General features: G+C 39.7%; 1 protein-coding gene across 3 annotated transcripts in view; it reads right to left on the minus strand.

The window, feature by feature from the left end:
- Window positions 1–18,361, minus strand: part of LOC124798340 (lysosomal acid glucosylceramidase-like) — a 120,124-nt gene that overhangs the window by 16,585 nt on the left and 85,178 nt on the right. For all 3 annotated transcript variants that reach the window (XM_047261695.1, XM_047261697.1, XM_047261696.1), the window contains exons 5-8: window positions 14,426–14,579; window positions 10,710–10,870; window positions 6,300–6,537; window positions 40–184 (exon numbers count right to left, since the gene is read on the minus strand). In XM_047261695.1, the coding sequence (XP_047117651.1) occupies window positions 40–184; window positions 6,300–6,537; window positions 10,710–10,870; window positions 14,426–14,579 (698 nt within the window). The remainder of the gene's footprint in view (window positions 1–39; window positions 185–6,299; window positions 6,538–10,709; window positions 10,871–14,425; window positions 14,580–18,361) is intronic.

The raw sequence follows: 18,361 nt of genomic DNA on the forward strand, positions 1-18,361 counted from the left end.
AGAAATAAATGTACAAGAAAAATGCCTTCCAAAACTTACCAATGCTGGCTTCAGTTGCTATAATAAATTTTGAAGGGTACTTGTTGTGTGTTTGGCTTAGCAGTGAAGCTGGAAGAAAAGTGTCCCAGTACCAGTGCACAGCAACACCATCAACATAGTTTTGCACTTTTTCATCTTCCATTAGCTGCAATTGTTTATTATTGAATTATTCATTGTTGAAAATAAGCACGATTTCAGAAAAATTGTTGGACGAAACTGTAGAAAATAATAGTTTTCAAGGGTAGGAACTACTAGAGAGTCTTAATTTATTGGGAATAAGAAGTTGAAAAATTCTGTCTAGATGTGAAATGCTGTTTTTAGGCTAAACATACTTATGTTCAACATAGACCTTCTTTAAGACTGCAATACTTTATCTAACAATTTTCCTGAGAGTAGATTCTATCCATGAAGTGTGAATTTGTAATTAAAATTGATCATTTCACATTGGAAAAGCATCTTTGTACATAACTGCATTGTTCTAATAGTTTCTTTTGGAATACAGGCCTATTCTTGAGTATTCTTACATTCTGTAGATTGGAAAACTTGCAGGGAATTTAGTAATTATTGTTCAACCCTTTCCAAAGTGATTAAATAAGAATTACTTTTGCAGCTAGAAAAACACTGACCATCCTTTCCGACAGATGAAACTAATTGCCTGGTGGCTTTTGTCTCAGGCTATACAGCCAGAGTTTGTTTCATAATTTTCCTGGCATTTCATCAGTACAAGGGGCTGGTATTGACAAAGCTTCACCTTCCATTGCTGGTGGTGGACTGGAGTCACCACATGGCTGCAGATTATATTTACCTGGCTTGCCAACATTTAAGGGCTTTCCCTTCATCATTTCTGCTGCAACTCTCCCATTACTCCCTGCAATGGTCAATTGCTGCAGGTTGGGAATCCAGAATGTGTTCCCTTGAGGATTTCTTCATTCTTTTTGAAGCTATTGTCATGTCTGTGTATTTCTACAGCTTCCCTAAACAAGTGGAAGCTATGGAAATACACAAACATGACAATAGTTTCAACAAGAAAGAAGAAAACCTCAAGGTGAATGGATCCTGGATTCCCAAGCTGCAGCAAACAACCACTGCAGATAGCAAGGGGAGAACTGCAGTGGAAATGAACACATGAAAGCCCTTGGATATTGGTGTGCCAGGTACATATAATAAGCAGTCATGAGCACAACACTAGTTCCCCACCAGCAGTGGAGGATGAAGTTTTGGCAATGCCAGCCATTTGTGCTGGCAAAATGTCAGAAAATTTATCAAAGAAACATTTGCTGAAGAAACTGAGACAGATGCTGCCAGGCAAGTTGTCAACAAATAGCCATGAAAGCCTTAACAATTTTGTAAGATGAAACTAACTTCACCTTCCTTGGTGCAGTGCTACTGGTTTCCATCCATTGATTCAATTTTTGTTGTTATATTCCTGGTGTGAAGTGGTTGGCCTATGTCTAATCCATTGCAATTAGGATTTTTTAAGAGTCCAAATATTGTTCAGAAATTTGTTTCCACATTTGCTTTTGGGGAGGGGGGAGGGGGGGATGAAGTGGAAAAGGAGAGAAGTAAAAAGACTGTTGATGTGGGCCCTGAAATGGGGAATGTACAACCCACTACCCTTCCCACCCTGCCCACAGTGGTATTTCACCAGCCTCCAAACCTACACAATATCCTCATCCACCACCACACAGTCCATGCTCCCAACCCCTTGCCTCATGGTTCAATGCAGTAATTGTCTCGTGCCAGCCCCCAAACCTACACAATATCCTCATCCACTCCCACACAATCTGTGCTCCCAACCATGGCTCAATGCAGTACTTGTCCTGTCATCCTCCCACTGCCACCTACTCCAGTCTGATCACAGGCAATAACTATCCAGTCAAAGGCAGGGCTACCTGTGAAATGACTCATATCATCAACAAGCTAAGCTACAACCACTGTGCTGCATTCTATGTAAGCATGACAACCAACAAGCTGTCTGTCTGCATGAATGGCCACTGATAAACTGTGGCCAAGGACCACTCAGCTGCTGAGCATGCTGCCCAACACAGCATTCTTCATTTTGATGACTGCTTCACAGCCTGCATCATCTGGATCCATCCTACCAACACCAGTTTTTTTGAACAGCATGCAGGCGGGAACCTGCCATGCAATATATCCTACACAGTCATAACCATCTCTTGGCCTCAACCTGCATTAGTCAGTGTCCTTCACCCATCTTCCCCTTTCTTGTTCCCACTCCAGCACCACATAACCTTCTATCCCACCAACATACCCAGTCTTTTTACTTCTCTCCTTTTCTGGTGCCCCCCACCCCTCTGCCCTCCATCTAACCTTCTGACTGAATCTAGCTGCCCTACCCTCTCCTCATCTCATCCCTGTATGGTCCCACAAGCAGCACTTTACCGTCCCTCACCCCTACCCTGCAATCCCTTCCCCTTTACAGCCCAGCCTCCTTCTCATCCACACCACCCAGATGGCTTCTACCATCACGTGCTGTTGTTCACATTCTGGCCTCGGCAGCCAGAGAGAGTGGTCATGTGTGCTTTTCATAGTATAGTTAGAAATTTGTAGTGATGATTTAAATAATAAAACACTGTACCCAGTTATGTTTCTTAATACATGCTAGAAGGTTTTAATTATTAAAAAATGTACTTATGGTCCTTGAGAAAGAACACATTGATCCATTCTAAGTTTCTATGACAGGTAACAGCAAAGTTTTAATTATCACTTTAAAAAAATAAAGCTACATAGGTAATTTGTTTGTTTGTTTGCAGTTACCTGTTTGTGTGTATTATTAGTTTTAACAGATGCCAATAAAATATGGACAGTCAGAGTTAAGAAATGACCAAAGTAATGACCAAAAGGAAAATGGGTAGATGACATTAGAGAACATGCAAGATCAGTGTGAATGCTCTTGAAAACTGAAAAACTCAGGATGGTTCTTTTAACCAGCATTGGAGATCAACCCTGTTGATGGTGACAATGAATTTCAGTCATGCTCTGTAGGAATTACAGATTTCTCTGCAGGGTTGACTTGCTAATGTTATTTATTCTTGCTTGTTTGACTTCAAAGGCATATGAAACTTCTAATAGAATGGCACAATATGTTTCCAAAGTAATGTCTCAAATGGAGACCTGGATGATCTCAGCTGATAGTCAGAAATATCATATCCATTCAATATTACATCTCCATGTTTTTATGATAAAGGACAGTAGAAAAGTTAGAGTTCTAAGTTCAGTTAACACAGAAGTCAATAGAGCCCAAGCTGTAGCTCATATACGACAAAAACTGATGTTGTTGAAAAAATCATTTATATGAAAATGTTTCTAAAAGCCATAGAAAAACTACATCAGACCAGTGAACAGGTGGTGATTTAAATCCTGACCATGATGAGTGAAAAGGGTGTCACCTCTACACCACCTCACTTCACTTCATGGTTTTTATCTGTCTTTGGATGCCCTCTGTGAGTTTTGTACCACATTTAAGGTTTTCATTCCATTCTCTTCAGCTGTAGAGCATGGGAACAAAGACAGTTTAAATGCTAGTGTCATTGCTGTAATTAGGCTATCTGACTTTGCGGTCCCTATGTGAGCAAAACACAGGGGGCTCTAGTATATCCCTGTATTTTTCACTAAACAAAAGTTCTTGAAGCATTGAAAATAGGGGTTACAGGATACATAACATTTGTCTGCACATGTCTGCCACTTCAGGCTTTTCAGCATTTCTGTTGTTGTTCTGTGAATAAAACAAATTTGCGACCACTCATGCAGCCCTTCTTTGTAAAGAATCACTATCTCCCATTAGTCATATCTGGTACGGGTCGCACACACTTGAGCAATATTCTAAGGTTGGACACGAGAGCGTTTTTTAAGTAGTCTCCTTTGTAGACTAAATGCATTTTTACAGTATCCTACCACTGACACGGAGTCTGGTACCTCTGCATCTTCTTTTGTATAGAAAGATATGAAAATGGAGTTCAGCATAAAAAGCTTTTTCTTTGCTACCCCCTATTTCTGTTCCTGTTTAGTGTCTAGACACTAACTTTGGCACCACTGTCAACCTTTGAATATTGCCAAAATTTGTGTTTTGTGAGAGATCTTTCAATAATATGAATATGGTATCTGTTCTTTTGGACATGTCCTGGTTTGGGCACACATTTTCAAATGCCCCTGTTGATATTTATCAATGCCTGTAAGCTGATAATGGTCTGCATTTCATTGTAATTTCTTTCAATAATGTTCTGCTTCATTAAAAGTTTCATGCACTGCCCTGTAGAAAGCCAAATACATTTCATTCAGCATCTTATTGTTTACAGTTCTATGCTTTAGTTTACACCTATTATGCAAAAGTCACCGTTTTGTTACAATGATTGTATGCCAAGGGCAGTTCCTCCCATCAGGAACGGCTTTACTAAGTATGTTTCTATCCAGTTCTTGATCAACTATTTTTATGAATTTGAGCCACAGTTCCTTCACATTCTCCTGCACAGAGTTGAATGTTTCAAGTTTTTTTTCCTTAAGATACAACATTGCTAATTTATCAAATATGAAAATCTTTCTATTAATTTTAGTTGCCATAAGCAAGGTGTGCAATGAAGGCCTCAGACTGTCACATGTCCTTTCTTGAATAACACTCCTCTAAATATAGTGAATAATGATTCATGAGAACATCATTATCTTCCTTCTAATATTTCTATTTAAGTTCCCTGAACAATCTTGATACTTTTTGTATTAGCTATACTGACCTCTTAAAATCCTAGCACCTTGTCTCTAATTTCATTAGACTGCTGCATGCATATTTGATAAAGACCTTAAATGCTGGAGCAGCAGTTTAGAATTAGTTGCACTAGTGTCTGATTTATCCCTTACAGATTAACTGCATAGAACACATCAAACAAATCTCTCTTTGATTTGCCTCCTGAGTCCATCTTCTTTTGTGTCTTATCTTGATATTATCCCTAATTATGTAAATAAAGTGATTGGCTTCAGAAGTTTACCATCAAGCATTTAATCAGACACTATCAGTTTATTTCTTGTTGTATGAGCATTGTCTTTTTTTTACACTGAAAGAGATCTGTCATTCATGACACTAAGTGGATGTTTTGTCCACATTTTCTTATAATCATATAACACAGACACATTTTTGCAGACAACAGCATTACCAGTGAACAATTTGATAGTGCTACTGACCCTTTCTTGTATGTATTTTGAAAACATTTGTGGACCTAATATGTTTCCTCGTGTTATAGCCAATGTTACTTCCAATTTTGTCAGACATTGGCAGTACAGTGTAACTACTACTTAAAACTTCCAAAAACTGAACAGATGTTGCTTATTAACTGAGGATGTGCTGCAAAGCCAAATGACTTTTGGGTGTCAATAAACATGGATTCCATCTATTTATTTGCATGTATTGTCTGCAAGATATCACATGTGAGTAAATCCAATTTTGTTTCACATGAGAGCTTTATGCTGAAGCTGTGCTTAATCTTTGAGGAAAATTTTGATCTAAGATCCAGCAACAGACATTAGCAATGTTGGTCTGTAATTATCTGCATCCATCCATTTGCTGTTGTTGCCATGTACTTCTCCTGTGGACTGTTTGCTGTGTCAGAGATTCTTGATAAATATAGCATTCATGGTAAAGACAGCATATAAAATCAGATTGAAATCCTGAGTGTAATATGACAAAATAATTAAATTGGATAGATAAAAAATCTACTCACCGAGCACCGGCAGAACTCACACATAAAAGGCAGTTTTAATTGGCAAGCTTTCAGAGCCAGTGGCTCCTCCTTCAGGGAGACGGTTGAAGGGGAAAGGAGAGGGGTGAAGGAAAAGGACTGGAGAGGGCTAGCAAAAGGGGTAAATTTTGGGAAAATAACCCAGAACAGCAGGGCAGTGGAGACTTATTGCAAGGGATGAGAAGGAAAGGACTTTCTTTCTCATCCCCTGCAGTAAGTCTCCCCTGACCTGCAGTTCTGGGTGACTTTTCTGAAATATACCCCTTTTCTTAGACCTCTCCAGTCCTTTTCCTTCTCCCCTCTTCCTTCCCCTTCAACCATTCTGCCTGAAGTATGAGCCACTGGCTCCGAAAGCTTGCCAATTAAAACTGTCTTTTATGTGTGAGTTCTGGTGCCACTTGATGAGTAGATTTTTTTATCTATCCAGTTTAATTATTTTGTCAATAATTGAGTGTAATACGAATATGAAATAAATATATGTTAAAAATGTGGCAGCAATCTAATGTAAGTACTTACAAGGTTCACCATCCAAGGCAACAAAAACCGTTGATCATCAAGTACAAGGAGTTTAATGCTGCTGTGTTGAGAAGCACGAAGTGCAGGACCAAAATTTTCAGCAATCCATTTTCTTTGCTTTTTTGGAGTCCATCCAAGTGAATTAAATCTATTTATAGGAATTATTCCATTGGATGGCTCATTTCCAGTAGACACTGCCCAGAATTCAAGGCCCATGTTTTTGTAAGCATCAAGAAATCTGTAACGTTGAGAATTAACTGAAAATAGTAGCTCTAAAGACATATTCTCAGGATCTTCTAAAAAAAATTGTTGCTTTAATCTAAAACTTACACATACACAAGATACTACAGTAAAGTGTATATAGTGCAACAACATAACAAAATTTATGACAGACTCAAAAATTGTTCAGTAAGAAAGGGGGGAAAAAAACAACATACAATAATTACACTGTATTGACTGACTATTCCATCTGTTCTTGGTAGAATATTTTATACATTATGAATAAAAACACACACAACACTGTTGTAATAGTCTACAATATTTATTATTTATTTCACAAACCAGTTTGTGGCTGTTATGCCACCATCAGGTACAAAGATTTATCCATCCATCCAAAACTAGCAGAAATGACAAAATAGATGCACAGACTCTCCTGCAGTGACTGGCAGAAATGACAAAACACTAGCAACAGCTATTCTGAAATGAGTACTTATTGTGTTACATGGTTGTGAACACTATGAATGGAAGGAATGTCAAGAAGGAACTTAAATACACAGGACTGGTGTATGAAGGGAACTATATTTGAATACTCTGGTTTTCACTCCCGAATGGTTGAACCTCCCTTCTTATTATTTCATACTCAGTATTTCACATTTTCTTTTGTAGTATCCTGCAGAAATAGTACTATTACAAAAGTACCCTGACAAATAGATATCATTATCGTGTCATCAGTGAAGGTGTGCTTTTATTTTATTTTATTTTTCAAAGTCTAGTATTCTTTTAGAACACTTTATTGCATAGATCATATGTTTTGTTACACAGATAACAAGTTTTAGTCAGTTCAGTGGTCATCTTCAGATCCGTAATCCCGGACCATGCAACATATTGGTTCTGGGATTATGGATCTGAATATGGCCATTGAACTGGCTGAAACTGGTTGTCTATGTAACAAAACAGGAGAAAATTTTTAAAATCCAGCAAACGAAGCAGGCAAAAGGTAATACAAATGTTTAAAAAATGAGATTGACAGGAACTGCAAAATTGCTAAGGAGGAATGGCTAGAGAACAAATGGAAGGATTTAGAAGCGTGTTTCACTAGTGGAAAGAGAGATACTGCCTACAGGAAAATTAAAGAGGCCTTTGGAGGCAAGAGAAGCAGCTGTATGAATATCAACAGCTCAGATGGTAAACAGCAAAGAAGGGGAAGCTGGAAGGAGGAAGGCATATATAGAGGGAGATGAATTTGAAAGCAAAATTATAGAAGGAAGTGGATGCAAATGAAGATGAGATGGGAGATATGATACTGCAAGAAGAATTTGACAAAGCCCTGAAAGATCTAAGTTGAAATGCGACACTGGGAGTAGATAACATTCTGTCAGAACTGATGTTAGCCTTGAGAGAGCCAAACATAACAAAACTTTTCAATCTAGCATGCAAGAAGTAAGAGGCTGGCAAAATACTCTCAGAATTCAAGGAGAACGCAGTAATTCCAATTCCAAAGAAAGCAGTTGCTGATAGGTGCAAAACTCACCAAACAATTAATTTAATAAGTCATGGCTGCAAGATACTTACATGAATTCTTTACAGAAGAATCTGGTAGCAGCCAACGCAGCGAAGATCAGTTTAGATTCCAGAGAAATGTTGGAACACTTGACGCAATACTGATCCTACGACATATCTTAGAAGGTAGGTTAAGGAAAGGCAAACCTACATTTATAGCATTTCTAGACATAGAGAAAGCTTTTGACAATGTTGATTTGAATGCACCCTTCAAAATTCTGAAGATAGCAGGGATAAAGTACAGGGAGCAAAAGGCTATTTACAACTTGTACAGAAATCAGATAGGAGTGGTAGGAGTCTAGGGGCATGAAGGAGAGGCAGTGGTTGAAAAGGCAGTGTGACAGGATTGTAGCCTAATCCTGATGTTATTCAATAAGTACAGTGAACAAGCAGTAAAGGAAACCAAAGAAACATTTGGAGTAGGAATTAAAATTCAGGGAGAAGAAATAAAAACTTTGATGTTTGCCACTGATGCTGTAATTCTGTCAGTGACATTAAAGGATTTAGAAGAGCAGTTTAATGGAATGGACAGTGTCTTGAAGAGGGGATGTAAGATAAGTATCAACAAAAGCAAAATAAGAATAATGGAATGAACTCGAATTAAATCAGGTTATTCTAATGGAATCAGATTAGTAAATAGACACTTAAAGTAGTACATGATTTTTGCTTTTTAGGCAATAAAATAACTGATGATGACCGAAGTAGAGAGTATATAAGATGTGGACTGGCAATGGCAAGAAAATCATTTCTACAGATGAGAAATTTGTTAACATCAAATGTAGATTTAAGTGTTAGGAAGTAATTTCTGAAGATATTTGTCTCTAGTGTAGCCATGTATGGAAATGAAACATGGACGATAAATGATCTAGGTAAAAAGAGATTAGAAGATTTGCAAATGTGGTACTACAGAAGAATGCTGAGGAATAGGTGGATCGATCACATATCTATGTCTATCAACATGCCAGCACTTTTGTTTGGTAAGTCACAACATCTTTGTTTTATATATATAAACAAAGATGATGTGACTTACCAAACGAAAGAGCTGGCAGGTCGATAGATTTTTTTGTGTGTCTATCGACCTGCCAGCACTTTCGTTTGGTAAGTCACAACATCTGGGAAAGACTTACCTTAGGGGGAAAAAAGGACAGGTATACACTCGCACACACACACACATATCCATCCGCACATACTCAGACACAAGCAGACATTTGTAAAGGCAAAGAGTTTGGGCAGAGATGTCAGTCGAGGCGGAAGTGCAGAGGCAAAGATGTTGTTGAAAGACAGGTGAGGTATGAGCAGCGGCAAATTGAAATGAGAAATTAGCGGAGATTGAGGCCTGGCAGATAACAAGAAGAGAGGATATACTGAAGGGCAAGTTCCCATCTCCGGAGTTCTGACAGGTTGGTGTTAGTGGGAAGTATCCAGATAATCCGGACGGTGTAACACTGTGCCAAGATGTGCTGGCCGTGCACCAAGGCATGTTTAGCCACAGGGTGATCCTCATTACCAACAAACACTGTCTGCCTGTGTCCATTCATGCGAATGGACAGCTTGTTGCTGGTCATTCCCACATAGAAAGCTTCACAGTGTAGGCAGGTCAGTTGGTAAACCACATTGGTGCTTTCACAAGTGGCTCTGCCTTTCATCGTGTACACCTTCTGGGTTACAGGACTGGAGTAGGTGGTGGTGGGAGGGTGCATGGGACAGGTTTTACACGGGGGGCGGTTACAAGGGTAGGAGCCAGAGGGTAGGGAAGGTGGTTTGGGGATTTCATAGGGATGAGCTAAGAGGTTACGAAGGTTAGGTGGATGGCGGAAAGACACTCTTGGTGGAGTGGGGAGGATTTCATGAAGGATGGATCTCATTTCAAGGCAGGATTTGAGGAAGTCGTATCCCTGCTGGAGAGCCACATTCAGAGTCTGATCCAGTCCCGGAAAGTATCCTGTCACCAGTGGGGCACTTTGGGGTTCTTCTGTGGGAGGTAATGAGGATCACCCTGTGGCTAAACATGCCTTGGTGCACGGCCAGCACATCTTGGCACAGTGTTACACTGTCCGGGTTATCTGGATACTTCCCACTAACACCAACCTGTCAGAACTCCGGAGATGGGAACTTGCCCTTCAGCATATCCTTTCTTCTCGCTATCCGCCAGGCCTCAATCTCCGCTAATTTCTAATTTCAATTTGCCGCCGCTCATACCTCACCTGTCTTTCAACTTCATCTTTGCCTCTGTACATCCGTCCCGACTGACATCTCTGCCCAAACTCTTTGCCTTTACAAATGTCTGCTTGTGTCTGTGTATGTGTGGATGGATATGTGTGTGTGTGCGAGTGTATACCTGTCCTTTTTTCCCCCTAAGGTAAGTCTTTCCGCTCCCGGGATTGGAATGACTCCTTACCCTCTCCCTTAAAACCCATATCCTTTTGTCTTTCCTTCTCCTTCCCTCTTTCCTGACGAGGCAACCATTGGTTGCGAAAGCTAGAATTTTGTGTGTATGTTTGTGTTTCTTTGTGTGTCTATATATATATATATATACCAAACAAAAGCGCTGGCAGGTCGATAGACACACAAATAAACACAAACATACACACAAATTGAAAATATATCACTGCAAAATTTTGTTTTACTTACTTTATGTGGTAGTCTGCCCATTCCTGGAAATATTCATCCTTTAATAGAGAAAATCCTACAAAATCATTGTTTGTTTTCATCCATTTTGGAGGACTCCATGCAGCACCAACCAACTTCAAGTTCTGACCCCTGATAGCCTGAGCCCATTTTATCAAGGGAATCTGAAAGCCAGAACATAATGATTACTATTTGAAAGTGCAACAAATTTTATTAATGTAATTATTTAGAGCTTGCTTTCCTTGAGGTAGTCCTACAATTATCCACTTGATAGTGGAGGCCAGGAAATCCACATCTAGGATCACTGCAGAATTGTCTGAGCCTCTTATTTAAACCGTCCACTCAGTTCTAGTCCAGGGGACCATGATCAGTTATGGGCACAATGCTGCAAACAGTGTGCTGTGCTTCCATCCTGTCTGTGAGGATAGCAGTCTTAACCATTTCAGCCAACCATGTCAAGGAATTGTGGATAGCTTCACATTCCAAGCAGCAAGTGCTGTTCATGCCAGCATGGACTACAATTTACAGCTGATTGCACTCAATGCATTCAATAAATGCTGACAGAGCCTCCTCCACATCTCAGATGAGATCTCCCAGCAAACAGGTAAACATATTGATTATACACTGGCATTCTTTCCTGGCCTGCCTACTATTTTCCTCTAAGCTCCATTACCCATCTAACACTGGAGCTCCCAATGACCAATGTACCCACCTTCTCTTCTTGTCTAAAGTCAGCAGAAAAATCAGCCTTTGGCCCAATAGGTGGAAAATCTCATTCTGGTTCAGATGTATTGTCAGCACTGGGTAGCACCATGCACTTATTGCTTAGGTGTAAGGGAAAAGTCATGCAGCCAGTTCCCATATTCATCTTCTGTCCAGATATGTGCAAATCAATCTCATCCTGGAGGAAAACTGATCACATGTTGTGTATTGAAATGTGCTGATGATGGAGTTTGCCAGGGCTGACAAACAGCATCAGAGAAATATAACTTTTGCCACTGGTATCCCAACACTGCAACAGCTCAGGGTAGTAGCTTGCCTACAGTGGCTAGCACAGCTTCTTTGCTTAAGTTGGTGTCCACACACAATGAGCACATTTCTTGTCTGTTTACTATTATGTTAGACAATTTAAAATCATGAAAAAAGGTACTAACCAAAGCAGTCCAACTAACTAAGAAATTACAAGCGAACTGCAAAAAGAAATCAAATTACCAACTGTAGATTACAAGCTGCACAAATCTACACTATTACAATTTTGCTTGACACAAAATGTAAACAAGAGGAATAAAAACTACTTCTGGTGTCTTTTAAATGGCATTGAAAAATGTGAGAAGCCAGTATATGTGAACACAATTGCAAAGCATACAACTCTTGAACAGTATTCAAACACTTAGAAGAAAGTTATAAACACTACTTAACAAAAAGTACACAAATAATATTCACTTCTTCAAAGAAGGAAATAAGAAAAACTAAGGTAACCCACTGTATAAAGTAAGTTCTACAGCTGCTGCTGGTAGCTGCTCTCATCTGAGCAACTAGAATAATACTTTCTGGTGTGTTTTATACACTGCCCAGTGACATTAATGTGACCACCTGTCAAAAGCCTGAATAACCACTTTTTTCAGAGTGGACTGCTGCAGCAGTGATGTGGAGCCATGCCGACTCAAATGCCATGGCTAACTGGACTATATTTCTCAGCTGAGGATCCATGCCATGATTGAAATGGTCCCACAGATTCTTGATTGTGTTTAAATATGGGGTTTTTGGTGGCCATAGGAGTACTAAACTCATCCTGCTGCTGTATGAACCACGCACATGCACTGTGAGCTGTGACACATTGCATTGTCCTGCTGGTAGTTGCCATTGTGCTGAGAAAAAACAAACTGCATTCAGGGCTGGACATGATCCCCACAGATAGATGAATACTTGTGTTGATTCACTGTGCTTTCCAGAATGACAATATCAACCAGGGAATGCCATGAAAACATTCTCCAGGCTGTAATATTCCCTCTTCTGGCCTGGATGCTTCTGACTATGGTTGCAGGATGTTTGCTTTCAGGTGGTTCAAGCCAGAACAATGGCCATCCATCTGGTGGAGCATAAAACATTAATCATCTTAGAAGGCCACCTGTTGCCACTTAGTGGATGTCCAGTTGTGGTATTGACATGCAAATTCCTGCCTTCGTCGCCAATGAACAGTAGTCAGCATGGATGGGTGCATGAACCAGGCATCTGCTGCAGAGGTTCACATGTAGCAACACTTGCTGAATGGTCATGGAGGAGACACTGTTGGTCTCCCCATGGTTCATCTGGGCAGTCAGTTGCTCAACAGTTGCACATCTACTCACCCGTATACATATCTGCAGCTGTCATTCTACTACAGCTGCAGCCACTTGGAGAGTAGATTTTTTATCTATCCAATTACATTATGTTGTCATTCACCTCTGTCGTCTATGGTCTGTGGTGCACCAAATATGTCTCAGCACTGGTTTTGGATAGCATTGTTTTTGGGATGCATGGTATACTTTAATCTTGGCAGCACGCTATAAGTTTACAAGCTTAGTTATTTTGAAAACACTTCCACCTTGGCCGAAAAGCGAATCACCACACCCTTTCAGACATCAGATGAATCACTCAATTTCTGCAATATGAAAGTGACTGCACTGTTTTTCGTGTCCACCCTGACATGCTTTATATAACCTTGATTGCTAGCACTGCCACATGCCATCTATGGATGGTTATCACACACTGATGTCAGCCATAGGCAGTAGTCACATTAATGTGTCTGGACTCTGTATAAAGCTTATGTAAGTTGTATATCCATGTATTTATAACTTTAAAAAGACAGATGTATGTCATGTTTCTCATCTAATCATTCCTGAATCTGTTGGCATGTCATGGGTGTTCTGCCAGTTCATCCTTCCATTAATAACACACGTTTCTCTGGAGGTGGTAGCTGCAATAGGTGATGGTGGAAATATGTTTAGCACAAATTTAACAATGGGGCCATTGCAGGGTAAAGGGAATGAGAGAACTGACTTACTAGCCACACAACTAACTAAAAACTAGCTCTGCAAGCAGGCCCCAAGGATAACAAAATGATTACTTATTCTGACTATGCCACTGATGTTACTCAGCGGCAGTATGGCTGATAATGTCGGCATTTCAAACTGGAGCCTGCATTTCTCATTAAAGTAGCTCGTGAGTCTGAGCAGATCATTCCACCAAAGAAGAATGCCAGATATTGAGCCTGACCCTCCATGTGGTAGACAAAGATGTTGACCTCTCAGATAAATCAGCAGATAATTAAAGACCTATAGATTATTAGTAGGAGCATACTAGAATTTGAATCTTGGTTGTTAGGCCACCCTCACTCTCTATTCATTCCTTGTACCCTGTATCACTCCTAATGATTCTGCTACTTTCATGTTTATCCTTATTATTTAATTGTATTTCGTGTATCATGATAAAGAATTTTAAAATGCTCAAGATCAAACTTACATAAATACTGCTGCAATAAGCTTTGAACCTCTTTGGACTTAAAATGTGATTCACAATCTTAATTTGGATTCAAAGTCATGTAAGGATCACAACTTTCTGTTTATGAATGTCACAAAGTTTGACACTCTGCTGTATGTGGTCTACATAAATCCAGCATATTACGTAGCAATGAATGGAAATGATGATATAAATACAATGAGTATGAATTCATTTGTTACCTTTATGTTGTAGTCTTCTTCTGTTAAACTAAAGTGTGAAAGACTTGTATCATTTTCATAATCATCATATGAATATGCATGAATAGAAAAGTCACAGCCACCTATTGGCACTCTTCCCATATTTAGTTCAATCCCAGAGGTTGAAAAATAAGACCTGTAAAAAGTGGAAAATTAGCTGTTGTGACGGTGTAGCACATGTAAATCAAACTTTGTAATTCAAGTAAGTACTGTGTTACCTACAGCATGCTTATCCAATAAGCAATGCCCATTGTAGATATGAAGAGCTGTAGAGAGGGATGTGTTAAAAATTACAATGGGACTACATAAATCATTTAACATGTTATGGGAAATAATGCAGTTGTGACAATAGTGATGTGACTGAACACCAAAAGTAAGACTATTGCATAAAATGTATTGTCTTTTCTGTATTGTATTCTTTGTGTAGCGTGGACTGTCAAAGCACTGTCACATGGATGTCTTTTGTGTGGTGACTATAGCTGCCTCAGTTCACATAGAATTCCAGTCAGATACCCAGTTCCGAATGTAATGGACCTTAACTGAAGTGTGGGGCACTCATGCATCTTCAACGTTGTTGACTGAGCAGGAGCTTTCTTGAAGATGCCAGTGGCAAAGAGGGATAAGCATGAAACTGCCACAACTATGCCATTTGGGCTTTTTGAACACAATATGGTGCCTGTCAACCTCCACAACGCAGCACAAACATGGCAGCATTTTACTCATTAAGTCCTGCAAGACTTGGCATTTACATTTTGTTACATGGCTGATATCCTAATTGTTTCCAAAACTCTTTAACATCATCATCATCATTTACACGACAGATTTTCAACAGGTTCAAAGTTCTGGAACAACGATAAATGTGTATAAACATTTTTTTCCTTCAAAGCAAGACATGTAATTTGTGGGACACAAGTTCTCAAAAGCTGTAATCACACCGCTGCCAAGAAAGTGATCGACATTCAACAACTTTCTCCTCCACAAGTGTTTAAAGGACGGCAGCGTTTCTTAGGAATGCTCAATTATTACAGACATCACATTCCACATTTAGCAGCACTTCAGGAGCCATTTAACCTTTTGCTTACTGAAAAACACACCTCCAGAAACTGACTTGTTCATTGGAAAGCTGTGGAGATACTGCCTTTAATTCACTAATGCCATCTTATTGGTATATGCTACCCAAAGGGCACCTCTGGTTTTAATGGTTGATGCAAGTCCTATTTCACCAAATTACTGAGCTCAGTTCGCCTTGTCATCATTTCTCAGTTCACCACCAACATCCAACATGCTCACTGCCAATTGGAGTGCTGTGGCCACTGATCAAGAGTCCAACCCTTTCCTTCTGCAGTGTCTTCAGGATCCATCATCCACAGGATTGCATCTGGAGCTCCTCCTGCTACAAGGTTTTAAGCAAAATTTTTGGTGTGATACATGCGTGCCGTAACCTAGCTCACTTGGGTATCAAAGCTGCTTCAAAATTTCTTACTGATAAAAGTAGTCTGTCACAGTTTGCAGCATCACTGACACAATGGGCAAGATGTTGAAGCTGCCAAGCTACAAAAATAACAGGTACCTGTCTCCTCTTCCCCTGCCCAGTCAGGATGTTTCGCCTATAACCACTTGGATATTGCAGGTCTTCTTTCTGCTGAGTGTTGTGCATATCATAGGTACCCGCGTACCACTTCCAAAAGACACACGGAATAGGGACAAATGATTTTAGTCTTTTATGTTGAATTTGTTCAGTGGCTTGAAGTACTCATTTTTACAGGTCTACAAAAACATTTTCCACATACAAGTATATCTGAGTGAGAACTAATGGTTGTCATCTAATGGAATTCATCATTTTGCTAAATTATTTCAGTGGTGCAGTTTATCTTTATGTTCTTCTGACTACATCCCCAGTACTTATTGAGTTTCTACCCATCATTCTGCAAGGGAACATGTGGCTCCAGCATCATCATATTCTGCCACTTTTCAGCTTGGATGTACAAGTAAAACAAAATGACACCTCTTACACTATTTGTGCTACATGGCCAACACAATTGACTGACTCAGTGTCTGTAGGTTTCTTTCAGGGGTAGCATGTTGAGCATATTCAAAGAAGTTTCAGACTTTCTGTCTGTTGATGTTAACTAAAAGGTGTACAACTTTGCTTCCGCCATTTGCCAAAAGGTGGCGACAGCGGTAAGTAGCAGTCGAAAGAAACAGATCATAGGCAAGATGTTGAAGCTGCCAAGCTACAAAAATAACAGGTACCTGTCTCCTCTTCCCCTGCCCAGTCAGGCTGTTTCGCCTATAACCACTTGGATATTGCAGGTCTTCTTTCTGCTGAGTGTTGTGCATATCATAGGTACCCGCGTACCCCTTCCAAAAGACACACGGAATAGCTTGCACTTTGGTCAACATAAACTCATTCAAACATTAGTCGATTTCTGTCTGCATCACCAAGTTGTACTTGATTGAAAATGTCAGTTTATGAGCCTAATTCTCGTCATTTGAGGCAGGTATTACTGTTTTATTTCAATATGAAGAAAACAGCGGCTGAGTCTCATTGAATGCTCTCAAGTACGTATGGTAAGGATGCTATTAGTGAAAGAATGTGTTGTGAGTGGTTTCAATGCTTCAAGAACGGTGATTTTAATGCCATAGACTGGCATAGTGGTGGAAGAGAGAATGTTTTCGAAGATGCAGGATTGGACACATTGCTAAGTGAAGACTAGCATCAAACTCAAGAAGAATTGGCACAATTAGTGGGAGTGACACAGCAAGCCATTTCAAAATGTCTCAAGGCTATGGGCATAATTCAGAAAGTAGGAACTTGGGTCCCATTTGAGCTGAAACCAAGATACGTTGAACAGCATTTGTGTATTTGTGAACAGCTGCTTCAGGGGTAAGAACACATAGTGACTAGGGATGGAAAATGGGTTCATTATGAAAACCCTAAACGCAAAAAGTCATGGGGATATCCCGGCCATGCTTCCATGTTGATGGCCAAACCGAATATTCATGGCTCTAAGATCATGCTCTGCATTTGGTGGGACTAGCTCGGCGTCATGTACTATGTGGTATTAAAACCAATTGAAACAATCACAGGTGCTTGTTACTGAACACAATTAATGCGTTTGAGCAGAGCATTAAAAGACAAATGGCCACAATACAGTGAGAGGCACAATAAGGTGATTTTGCAGCATGACAACGCTCGACCCCACATTGCAAAAGAGGTCAAAACGTACTTGGAAATGTCAAAATGGGAAATCCTACTCCACCTGCCAGATTCTCCAGACATTTCTCCCTCTGACTATCACCTGTTTAGATCAATGTGCATGGGCTGGCTGACCAACACTTCTGATCTCATGAAGAAGTCACAAATTGGATCGATTCGTGGATCACTTCAAAAGATGAACAACATTTTCGACGTGGGGGTCATACACTGCCTGAAAGAGGGGAGAAAGTAGTGGCCAGTGATGGAAAATACTTTTAATGATACATGTGTAACCAATTTATTTCATTAAAGCCTCAAATGTTGTGAAAAAACAGCAGAAGCAAAGTTTTACACCTTGTACAATCGACAATATTTTGACTGAGTACCCACCAGTCATCTTTAGATGAGCCACTGAAGTCTTAAATAGCTACCATCAAGATGGCTAGCAGATGCCCAGTGAAGATATGATGGATTGTAGTTAGCACTGACCAGCAGTGTTCAAATTTCCTTATTAAAATGTCATAGTCAACTAGGTCAAAAGCTTTAGAAATACTGCAGACTAAACCAATAGGATTTTGGCCTTGATCTAACCCAACTGAGATTATACATTCAAATGCAGCTGTTAATGTCAATTTTATTTTGTGAAATAATCTAAACTAACTACCATTAATGATGTCTTTTCTTTCAAAATATGACATACATCTAACATACATTATTTT

This window comes from Schistocerca piceifrons, chromosome 5 (genome assembly GCF_021461385.2).
Source record: "Schistocerca piceifrons isolate TAMUIC-IGC-003096 chromosome 5, iqSchPice1.1, whole genome shotgun sequence".
Lineage (NCBI taxonomy): Eukaryota > Metazoa > Arthropoda > Insecta > Orthoptera > Acrididae > Schistocerca > Schistocerca piceifrons.